Here is a 12,386-nt window from a genome sequence, read left to right as displayed (position 1 = left end):
AATTTCATTAAGTAAGAAATGAAAAGTCCGCATATTTCAAAACTGTTGTTGTCCAAGCCTACATAATAAAGTTCGTCTTTCTTGCATATAGACATCGTTATACAGCATATATTTTAAACGTCTCTGAAACCTTCTGTGCAAATACAGAAACAGGCGTATTGTATTTATAAGTAATTTGTACATGAATTATATCTTATGGGCTAAATGGTCATGTCAGAGACCTCAAGGGCTGTAGTCTAACTGTCGCTAATTATAAGCCACTCATCAGAGTTTGCACCCACCGCGTTAAGGACTTTGTCCGGATTTCAAACGTATCACAGGAATGACTCACATTTTAGAAAACATCCACACTATATTGTATGGAGTGTGTTCAGTAATATTACGTCGAAAAGTTTGGACCTTCCTGGGACACGCCCGACCTATACTAATAATAGATTATCTACTTTTTTGTATGCAATTATTTCATCAAAGTTACTGGTTATAATGTATAAAATAATTTCGAATATACATATCTGTATATTAATTATTATTTTTTAAACTTATGAAATGATTTTGCTTTGTCGACTTAATATACATGTGTACTTAGGACTATCCTAGATTTTCTAAGCTGACCAAACTAGCAACAGCACCCAATTAATGAATCACTGCACTCAGCTCACTTTTGGTTTTTATTTTTCTTCTTTAAGCACTTCTACCCATTTTATTGTTTTTGGGTCTATTGATCTATAAGTTAATTTCTGGTTTTAATATAAATTTTTATCTTATTTTTAATAAAAAGTTATTAATAAAGAGAAGGAAATTTCCCTCTTAAACCTAACCAAACTACTTAAAAACATAAACTTACTTTTATACCAACGCCATATTTCTCTTTAAGATTTTACTTCTTTTAAGTGGCCAAGTTATCTGAAATTGTGGAGTGAATAGATGCTGGGGAGTAGTACGTAGCTTTCACTGGCTGGTCGAGGATCATAGGTCGGGTGTAAAATGGTGTCAAAAAATCTGCGGTACAAGTAGAAGTAGAAAGAGCTACAGGGGTGGATGGAAGAATTGTGCTGAGGTGAGGAACGCTTAGTCCGAAGTTTGCGTGCAGCAGCGGTCTAGAAGCCATTCGAAGCTTCTCCAGCTCGGCTTCCTTCAGTCGTTTTTCCTTCGCTCTTCTGTTTTGGAACCAGATCTTAACTTGCGTCTCCGTTAGGCTTAAGGAGCTGGAGAACTCGGCTCGCTCAGCAATGGATAGGTACTGTTTTGTTCGGAACTTCCTCTCTAGTGTCAGCAGCTGCTGTGTGGTGAAGGGAGTCCGGGGCTTTCGGTTGCTTTTGTGCCGTCTCAGTTGACATTTCACATTAGCAAGTTTGGGTATCTCGCCTAGCTCTAGAAATCATTTAAAAAAACAAACACATACAAAATAGGTATGTAGATCAAAATAGTCTTTGTTCTGATTTGATCGTATGTGTGTGAAATTCTATTTCAATTTTCGAAAAGAAAGAACATGCAGAAATAGGGAGTTCACAATAACTCATTGTAATAAACAGAAAATTCAAAATAAAACGAACATCGGTTAATTAAACGTTTTCATTAAAAAATGCAGTGCCAATTTTGACACTACGGAAACATGAGTTTATCTTTACATTAGAAATATAAGAATTTAATCTTTACCACTTTCTGTAAAAAGCAACACTTTTATAAAGCATGTTACTTTCGGAAACTTACGTAAAAAACACTTTTATAGGTCAGAAAAATGTCTAACACACACACACACAGTACCGCCAGTGACATAAATAAAAACAAAACCTTTTTTAGATATCTTAGACACGTACACAGCACAACCAGAACTAGATATAATATTATTTGAAAATGACCTAACCAAACATGGTCTATTCAAAACCCAATTAAAAGAAAAAAAAATCTTTATGACATTCAGTGCAGCTGGATCTAAAATAAACAGTTACTGTACAACATCTAAGATACGCATACAGTATATATTTTAGATCTAAATTTCTAACTATACAATGTTCAACCAGATACTAAAGAAACAACAGTTACTGTACAACATAACATACAGTAGTTAGAAATTTAGATCTAAAATGTATACAATGTTCAACTAGATACTAAAGAAACAACAGTTACTGTACAACATCACATACAGTATAGTTAAAACTTATGTACACAATTTATCTTTATAGCACAGAGGAAGGTTTGAAATGGAAGGAAAATATCTAAACCAAAAATAACAAGAAACAAACAAAGAAGTATTACAATTCCAAATTATGAATCAATGTAACTTTATCCCAATGAATGTGGAAATACATATATGATACCGCTGATTTATAATATAATGCAAAATATTTATTAATCGTCTCCTATAGAAGCACATTATATAACAACTGAATAATTTTGATCACATTAAAGATATTTAATAACTTCGTCTCCTATAGAAGCACATTATATAACAACTGAATCATTTTGATCACATTAAAGAGATTTGCTAACTTCGTCTCCTATAGAAGCACATTATATAACAACTGAATCATTTTGATCACATTAAAGAGATTTATTAACTTTGTCTTGCCTGTAAGCTATAACAGGAAGAACGTAGCTTTAAATTTCAGCTTTAAGGTATAGTGAATATAATACAATTTATCAGGCCTCTTGTCTCGCATTAAACACTATTCCTGATCCTAGGTATAAATTCCAATAAATCAGCTATGCATCCGAAATAAAACTTTAGAAAATAGAATTTGGAAATCACCAGTGTAGACCGAATTATGTTTTAAAACCTAACAGATCTCATTGGATTCGATATTCACAGATGTGTTTTCTCTACACTGGTGATTTACGTATTATGTTTTAAAACCTAACAGATCTCATTGGATTCGATATTCACAGACATGTTTTCTCTACACTGGTGATTTACGTATTATGTTCTAAAACCTAACAGATCTCATTGGATTCGATATTCACAGATATGTTTTCTCTACACTGGTGATTTGTCAATATCGAATCCAATGAGATCTGTTATGTTTTAAAACATAATTCGGAAATCACCAGTGTAGAGAAAACATATCTGTCAATATCGAATCCAGTGAGATCTGTTAGATTTTAAAACACCGTGAGTAACATAAGAAATTTCGTAAATCACCATATGATATTCTTATAGGTGTGGATCTACAAAAAACATTTCAAAATATGTAATGAAGTTTAGATCGCCGCCATATTTAAGGAGTAGGTTTCTTTTGAAAAATATAGAGCATAAGCACTACCAAAAGTTAATCACTTCCACATCAAAAGCGGAGTAAGGTATGGATCCTGCATTAAGAAAAGTAAAAAATTAACTAGACATTTTACAACAAAGATATATAATAATCTTAAAACTCAATTTGCTCTAATCTAAAATCTTCTGTTGAATATAAACCAACACGGTATTCTATCGTAAATGATTGTGAACTATATTAGAATAATTTATTTAACAATAGTAAGAATTCTTCCGATAAGTGAAAAAATCACAGGTGTCTTAAGAGCCTGAAATATTCAACATCAGATTCACATGAAAGTTTGTCCAAATATAGTGACAGATTGATTATCACTTGACAATTCCCATAATAGCGGCCTGTATAATATGTACGAACCTGTATGTTAATAAACTGTATATTTTTGGGAGGTTAATTACTTTTGATATAGCTAAGAAAAATAAGATACATATTTGTTAATAAATTCCATAATATTCACTATATATCAGTTAATTTGATTATAAATGGAAACGTATTTCATATTTCCTTATGGCTACCGTAAGTAATAATGGGGGAGTATGTGTTGCCCCATTTGAATATCTCACTATCTTTTATTTCTATATAATAAATACTCGCTCGTTATGTATTTGTTTTGGGTATCCATAGTTTGACACTTTTTAGGTTGAATGTGTCGTTGTCGTTTCTTTAGCACAAAATTACACAAGTTACTATTTGCACTCTGTCCACCGCGAAGAATCGAACGCCGGATGTTAACTTTGTAAGGGCTGAAATTTACCATGACCCACCAGAGGACAGCTGAATGTAAAGGGACTATAATTGTAATTTGTGGGTCCCTGTCCTTCAGTGAATGTTTCTCCATCCTCCGTTTCGTCTTTTGTTCTTGTAATAGGCCACATTGTATTTATAGCACATGACGTTTCCTTGTTTGATGTTGCACCGAAAGATTTCTCCCATACAGATACATTTGAGTTTGATATGTTTCACTTTTCATACCATTAGACATCTTGTGGGTGTTCAAGTCTAGATTCTACTCCAAGCACTGTTGAGGCAACGTTAGCTAAAAGTACGCTCCCTTGTGTTTCACAAACCATCTCATAGTGTTTAATAGCCCTCTATACTAACATGCGTAGAACTGCAGCATGTCGACGGTAAAAATTAGTGTGCCGTGCCATCCAGCGCTAACTATTACAGGTGTGGCGATACAGCAATACGATTCGAGTATCGTATCGTGAAGCCGTGATACGATTGTATCGATACATCGTCCGATACGATAAGATTTATGTATCTTCACGAAATCTGGCAAGCTTTCAGTAAACATTATAAGTCTTTTATACAGAAAAAAGTCAGAATTTCTAATAAAGTATTTTGCTAAAAATAAATGATTTAATAAAGGAACATGAGTATTGAGTATTACATGTTGTCTTCATTTCTTTTATCAAAAACATTACATGCAAATTAACATAACAAATTAACAATAACAAAATAGATATTAACTATTTTACTTCTCTTGCCAGCTGCCATTTAGTTGATCAAACCTGAGAATTTGTAAAATCACTGTAAAGTGTGAAGTACTTAAATATGGTAATGTTAGTAATACAGATAATAAATTATAGACAAGACTGTCAAACTTTGTAACAAACCGTTGGTAAAACTTTTGTATCTAGATACGTATTATTGACTACTAAGATGAGATACGTACCCCTACTAACTAGGCAGAGTGCAGTATACAACTTTCCGTGTGTGTTTAGCCAAGAATTTTGTGTTGGTTAGAATAGTCCATAGGTTAGTCTTCTATCAACAGTGAAAAAGATGTCAGAATAAAAGAAACTCTGGCAATTAAAAACCTCAACTCAACAGCCAAGTAACAAACAGCGCCAAATTCCTGTTTCAATCACAGAGAGAATGATGTGACTTTCTCTTTGACATAAGGGCTGAGGAAGCTCTTTCTGAAAGTGAATGCTTGTGGAAGCATCATTAATCCAGACCATTCACATTACTAAATCCCTTCTGAGTAAAGCAGCTAACTTCCCCAATGTGTGTACAGTTAGAATGTGTACTTTCCACCACTTTCACAATCTAGTATCTCTATGTCTAAAACATTCTATGTAAATATAAGTTCCGTATTCTACAAAGACCATGTTAAATAATATCATAGTATTTTCCCTATATCTGCTGTATTAAAGTTCAACTTTCACAATCTAGTATCTCTATGTCTAAAACATTCTATGTAAATATAAGTTCCGTATTCTACAAATACCATGTTAAATAATATCATAGTATTTTCCCTATATCTGCTGTATTAAAGTTCAACTTTCAAGCGTATGATTGTTTGTTTGATTGTTTTGAATTACGCGCAAAGTTACACTAGGACTATCTGCGCTAGCCGTCCCTAATTTAGTAGTATAAGACTAGAGAAAAGGCAGCTAATCATCACCACTCACCACCAACTCTTGCAATACTCTTTTACCAACGAATAGTGGGATTGACTGTAACATTATAACGCTCCCACGGCTGAAAGGGCGATCATGTTTGGTGTGACGGGGATTCGAACCCGCAGATTGCAAGTCGAGTGCCCTAACCACCTGACCATGCCGGGCCCCTCAAGCATATGAAACACGATGCTCTGACAATTGTTAAGAGAGATAGCTTGAAACTACTTCGACTCATTCTTTGCCTTTATCTATCACATATTTGATGCGAATTTCTTAGTTAATCACATGAAATCGTTGTTATTCAACATGACTAATCTACTTTTGTAGACTATTGTTCAAGGTCGCTCTGAACTAGGTAGTCGCAACCTATTTCACTTTTGTTTCTTCGTCATGAAGACTCTGGCTAAATCATCTATAAAAGAGAGATAACATGTCTAATATTACCTACAGTTATTCAAATCTCATTTGTTCAGTGTGCTTTATAAGATTCTTAATGACAGCCATTCGTTACAAAATAAGACACATCTCAATTCATTACAAAAATTATATTCGTACAAAGAAAGCAACAGGGTGTCGCCGAGTAAATCAGTATTTTTGAATACTTTTATATTTGGAACTTCTAATTCACTGCAGTTTACCGATATTACAAGCCATAATATTAAGCCATTAATATACAGTATCATCATAGAATAACTGAACATCTGTTTGATTTACTGAAAGAAAAACAATTGTAGATGAAGTGCACGACTCAAGTTTCTGTCTGGTATTCTCCAGCATTGAAACTATAAAACAAGAGAAGGTAATTAATTGATGATGGCAAGATCAAAGATGACTTTTGTTAGATGGGTGAAAAGATGAACATCTCTCTCTTAGTGGGTGCAAAATGCTGTAAAAGGTTTTCAACAAATGAAGAGTTTTCCAGGTTTTTTTCATAATAAATAATAGAATAACTAATAGTTATCTACTTTAATTGCGCCTTCTTGGTGCACGACCTCACTTCGCCATTTGACCTTTGTATATAGAAAGAAGTACGACCTCACTTCGCCACTTGACCTTTGTATATAGAAAGAAGTACGACCTCACTTCGCTACTTACCCTTTTTAAGTAGAAAGAAGTACGACCTCACTTCGCTAGTTGACCTTTGTATATAGAAAGAAGTACGATCTCACTTCGCTACTTACCCTTTTTAAGTAGAAAGAAGTACTACCTCACTTCGCTAGTTGATCTTTGTATATAAAAAGAAGTACGACTCACTTCGCTACTTGACCTTTGTATATAGAAAGAAGTACGATCTCACTTCGCTACTTACCCTTTTTAAGTAGAAAGAAGTACGATCTCACTTCGCTAGTTGATCTTTGTATATAAAAAGAAGTACGACCTCACTTCGCTACTTGACCTTTGTATATAGAAAGAAGTACGATCTCACTTCGCTACTTACCCTTTGTAAGTAGAAAGAAGTACGACCTTATTCGCTACTTGATCTTTGTATATAGAATAAAGTACGACCTCACTTCGCTAGTTGATCTTTGTATATAAAAAGAAGTACGACCTCACTTCGCTAGTTGATCTTTGTATATAAAAAGAAGTACGACCTCACTTCGCTATTTGACCTTTGTATATAGAAAGAAGTACGATCTCACTTCGCTACTTGACCTTTGTATATAGAAAGAAGTACGATCTCACTTCGCTACTTGCCATTTTTAAGTAGAAAGAAGTACGACCTCATTTCGCTACTTGACCTTTGTATATAGAAAGAAGTACGACCTTACTTCGCTTCTTGACCTTTGTATGTAGAAAGAAGTACGATCTCACTTCGCTAGTTGATCTTTGTATATAAAAAGAAGTACGACCTCACTTCGCTACTTGACCTTTGTATGCAGCAAGAAGTACGACTTCACTTCGCTACTTGACCTTTGTATGTCATCTTGTTTGTTTTTTTTAATTTGGGTAAATGGCGTCATTTCACTTTTTGAACTGTGTATACGGAAATGTAACATCACTGAGCTTATTGAAACTCACATATTTACTAATCCAATAACTTTGACTTAAAGCTATTACTGCAGTTAATAAAATTTCCATTGCATATTTTTAGAAACATGTTACACATAAGTTAGTATTCAACATTTTGAACTCATCCACCTTTCTAGTGTTAAACACTGTTCTTTACTTTTAGCGCTTAGACATCACCGTAAACGGAAAGAATAAAATATATACGACAAGATTCGAATTTTTTTTTTATTGTTTATTTTCAATGTTATGGATTAAAGCTATTTGACTAGCATGATTATTTGGTGATTAGAGCAACTTTAACATCAAACAACAGTAATCTATAGTTAAAATGTTTTACGCAAAAGACCGTGCTCTTAATCATACGTTACACCCAAACTAACACGTGGTTGATGAAATAAACTCAGTGTCCTACGAGATATATTGTTACATGAAAAAGGGCAGTAAAAAATACACAAATACACAAAGAAACAAGTATATTCTTTCTGTTCACGTATAGGAGGTAGGAAATCAAATTTATCAGATATCGTTTTTTGTTTCCATTCTAAGTGGCGTACGCTTAATTCCTAGGGGAAAAAACTATTATAACGTGGGTTTTTTCTACGAAGAGTATCGTAACTTAAACTATAGCACTTGGTGTTAAGTCAAAACTTTGGTGACTGAGCAATTTTATTCGTCTGAAGATTGTAGTCATATTTTGGCGCTAACTTGCAATTGTAATTTAAACTGAAAAATTCGAATTTGTGTTTTACCAGGATATCGGAATTACTTACAATCATTTAGCTTTAAAAAAAAAGTAAAAATTAATTCAAATTATATCACTAACTTTTTTCATGGTTAGTTCAACTGGAAATAATTCCACAATTACAGGCAGACTACAAAAAGTCTCGCTTTGTGATTTAGATTATGGTTTTTAAACGTTTTTCAACTTGTAGAAATTCGAAAGTAAAGAAAAATACAACTAAGTTTCTTCTAAACAATATAATAAAATTCTAGTCACTTTATGATAATCTATATACTATTCGTTCAGACGTTGCTTGAAGAGTCGATGGTTTGTTCACTTACTGACTGGAGAACAGTGATTTAGGTACACGAGGATTGTAGAACGGTAAGGATTTGCTCACTGACTGAATAACAATAACTTAGGCACACAAACATTGTAAAACGATCAAGATTTGTTCACCTACTGACTGGAGAACAGTGATTTAGGTACACGATGACTGTAGAACGGTAAGGATTTGCTCACTGACTGAATACCAATAACTTAGGCACACAAACATTGTAAAACGATCAAGATTTATTCACCTACTGACTGGAGAACAGTAACTTGGGTACGTGATTATTGTAGAACGGTAACGATTTGCTCACTGACTGAATACCAATAACTTAGGCACACAAACATTGTAAAACGATCAAGATTTGTTCACCTACTGACTGGAGAACAGTGACTTGGGTACGTGATTATTGTAGAACGGTAACGATTTGTTCAAACTATATTGCAGAACGATGATCTACGCACAGTTTATTGACACACTAATTAGAGAATGTGACTTACGTCAATTAAATCAAGTGTCGGGCAATGATTTCAGCTTAGGTTTTATGATCTATTTTGCACTGTTTCGACAAATATGTATGTAAATACATTTCCTCAGATTTTACGCACGACGATCTTACGCTAGATTATTAAACGAAGCGTAAAGTTACCGCTACATTCTTACGAGGACAAGATAATGGTGTTGTTTGAAGTTAAGCACAAAGCTACACAATGGGCTATATGTGATCTGCCCACCACGGGTATCGAAACCCGGTTTCTAGCGTTGTAAGTCCGCATACATATCGCTGTGCCACTGGGAGGGGGGCAAGAGAATTATAACATTAACTACACAGCTAGTCCTAACTAGATTATATACAATAAACAAAACGCAGTTTTCATTCGGTGAAAGACGGAATACATTTAGTTTATTTAGCCTAGAGCCATAGCCATGACATTGGTGAGCTAAATGTTTATAATGTTCATCTTCCAACGTTCTTTCTCGCTCTATTTATTATAACATAAATAAAAGATAAACCAGTGTGTTTATTCATGTCAGAATAGGGAAAGAGGCATCATTACCTGTTACTGAGAATGTCACTTTGGACATAATATATTCTGCGTTAGTAATGAGGCGTATTCTCCTTTAACTACTTATGGTGCATACCGTCGAAATAGACATCACTGTGACCCTGATAGGGGTTTACTTCAGTCTCCTCTGGCTTCATCCTAGCACTGGGAGCCTGGAATGACCTGGTGGTTACGGCGCTTAATTCGCATTCTGCAGATCGCTGGTTCGAATCTCGGTATTAAACATGCTTGCCTTTTCAACCGTGGGTGCGTTATAATGTGACGATCAGTCTCACTTTTCGTTGTTAAAGAATAGCCCAAGAGTTGGCGGTTAGTGGTATCAACAAGCTGCCTTCCATCTATTCTATCACACCTAAATTAAGGACGGCTAATGCCGATAGCCTTCGAATAGATTTGCGCGAAATTCAACAAACAAATAAACATCCCAGCACGAAGACTTGAGTAGTGTTTTTCAAGGGATTAACTTCACTTACTATAACATCAAAGTAACTTGCCTCACATTTGGAGGATCACAGTTCAAAACATTGTCTGTCTTCGAAGCCTTCACTGGATCGGATATTACTTCACATTAAGGCGGAAAAAATCTGCTTGGCAGGCCTCGAAAGCATTTCCGAAGGTGATAGAAGCCTTTCTCTTTCTTGTTGAAAAACACTTTCAATTTTGTCAAACTGAAATCCAGGGAATTCGAACTACTAGAGAGACTCACTTGTATTCTTCATGACATAACCAGTCCGCTGGATAGAGCATTTGTGACCCTAGAGTCTATAATCGTAATACTGCTAGTATTGAAATCATATTTCCTATAATGTATTTGTGTTTTTCTGTGAGATTTGTGAGCCATATGTCATTTGGCGTCCAATTACTTACTCTGCTCAATCCAGGCGTCATCTGATGAGTGAAATATGCTTTATTGAATATGTTAATACAAGATCGAAATATAAGGTGAAGTATAATTTAATTGAAAGCTTTTGTTTCTTTATAGTTATGCATAAAGCTATACACTGGGCTATCTGTGCTGTGTCGAAATCCGTTTTAAGCGTTAAAAGTGCATACACTTACCGCTGAGCCACTGGGAGGGGGAGTGTAATTAAAAGCAAACGCTTAAATAAATTGAGTTTTCGAGTATTTACACCCGAAAGGGCTTCTCCTGGGTTGTTGGGACATCACAGCCATAATATTGTGTGCCACCTTTTCTGATATAATTTGTTATGTCCACAAAGGTGAGTATACCAAGTTTGGTGCTTTGTTCTAGCAGATCACGATATTTATGTTAATTTACCTGAGTGTAACAAGACAAATCACAAAACTGTACAGTAACATATAGTATAAAGTTAACCGTATAACAGTGCAGGAATTGAGCGTTGTATAATTATGACCACTCCGTACACACAATAAGTGTATACTTGTGGAAAATTAATAATGAATTTTGATTCTGAACAGCACCAGAATAATACTTCTTTTTCGTTATGTTGTTATCCAGATAGGCAGGTCTTTCAACTAAAAACAGTTTTGGTACAAGTTCATGTGATTAATGTGTCCACTGTTATATTTTGTGATGTCATTCAGGTGTGACCTACTAGTTTTCGTTAATGTTTCGTGATCCTTTCGGCTCTTACTCCTGGGAGATGGAATATTTTACACATTTATCAAACAATCAAAGCTAAAACACTCAAGCCTGGTGTTGAAGAATATAAAACAGGTATATTTTTAGTCAGTGCATTCAGTTTTACATGTTATAAGAACAATAAGTACGGACGTATTTCTACATATTCGCAACGCTGAAGCTATTTAGATAACTCCTACCTTTTTTATTTTATCTTTATATATCTGATAGACAGCTTTAGTTGACTGCGGAACAGAGGCGGACTAGGTTAGTTTTGCAATAAAACTGTAAATTGAATAATTCCTCGAAAAAATATGTACACAGATTGTTACATATTAAATAAACTAAACATATTTAGTGATTTAGATGTGATAAATTTTTGAGATATAAATGTAAGAACATCATAGATATATTTTAAATTAACTATATCATTATAAATCTACAAAACTGTACATTTTTGTAAAAAACCTCTTCCGTTTTGTAAATTAATTGTGTGATACTTTAGGTAACCAATGAACTAAACGATATCAAAAACAACAAACATTCAGTAACAAATAATATGGTGTGAATGCATTTTACAAGCTGGCAAAGCATGGTTATAATTAATTACAAGATTAGTAAAAATTGTAAATTTAAAAAGAGGGAATAGGGATCTTCAAAGAGTACAGAAAGAAGTTGAATCATAATGCAAATATTATATTTTCAAGTCTAGAACAAGTGACTCTAAAAAAGTGTCTACGTTATTTTCTCAAGCTACAAATCCCTATTTTGACTCCATGTCTACAATACTTATCAGGCCCGGCATGGCCAGGTGGTTAAGGAGCTCGACTCGCAATCTGCGGGTCACGGGTTCTAGTCCCCGTGACACTAAACATGCTTGCCCTTTCAGCTGTGGGGGCGTTATAATGTGACGGTCAATCCCACCATCCGTTGGTAAAAGAGTAGCCCAAGAGTTGGCGGTGGGTGGGGATGAC

At 34.5% G+C, this 12,386-nt stretch overlaps 1 protein-coding gene across 1 annotated transcript in view; it reads right to left on the bottom strand.

The window, feature by feature from the left end:
• Positions 1 to 12,386, bottom strand: part of LOC111087801 (muscle segmentation homeobox-like) — a 31,166-nt gene that overhangs the window by 8,466 nt on the left and 10,314 nt on the right. Inside the window, exon 2 of the mRNA XM_022395760.1 lies at positions 845 to 1,371. Within this exon, the coding sequence (XP_022251468.1) occupies positions 887 to 1,371 (485 nt within the window). The 3' untranslated portion in view covers positions 845 to 886. The remainder of the gene's footprint in view (positions 1 to 844; positions 1,372 to 12,386) is intronic.

This window comes from Limulus polyphemus, unplaced genomic scaffold, assembly GCF_000517525.1.
Source record: "Limulus polyphemus unplaced genomic scaffold, Limulus_polyphemus-2.1.2 Scaffold2661, whole genome shotgun sequence".
NCBI lineage: Eukaryota > Metazoa > Arthropoda > Merostomata > Xiphosura > Limulidae > Limulus > Limulus polyphemus.
Note: the sequence above shows the minus strand (reverse complement) of the source record. Positions and strands in the feature narration are given on the sequence as shown.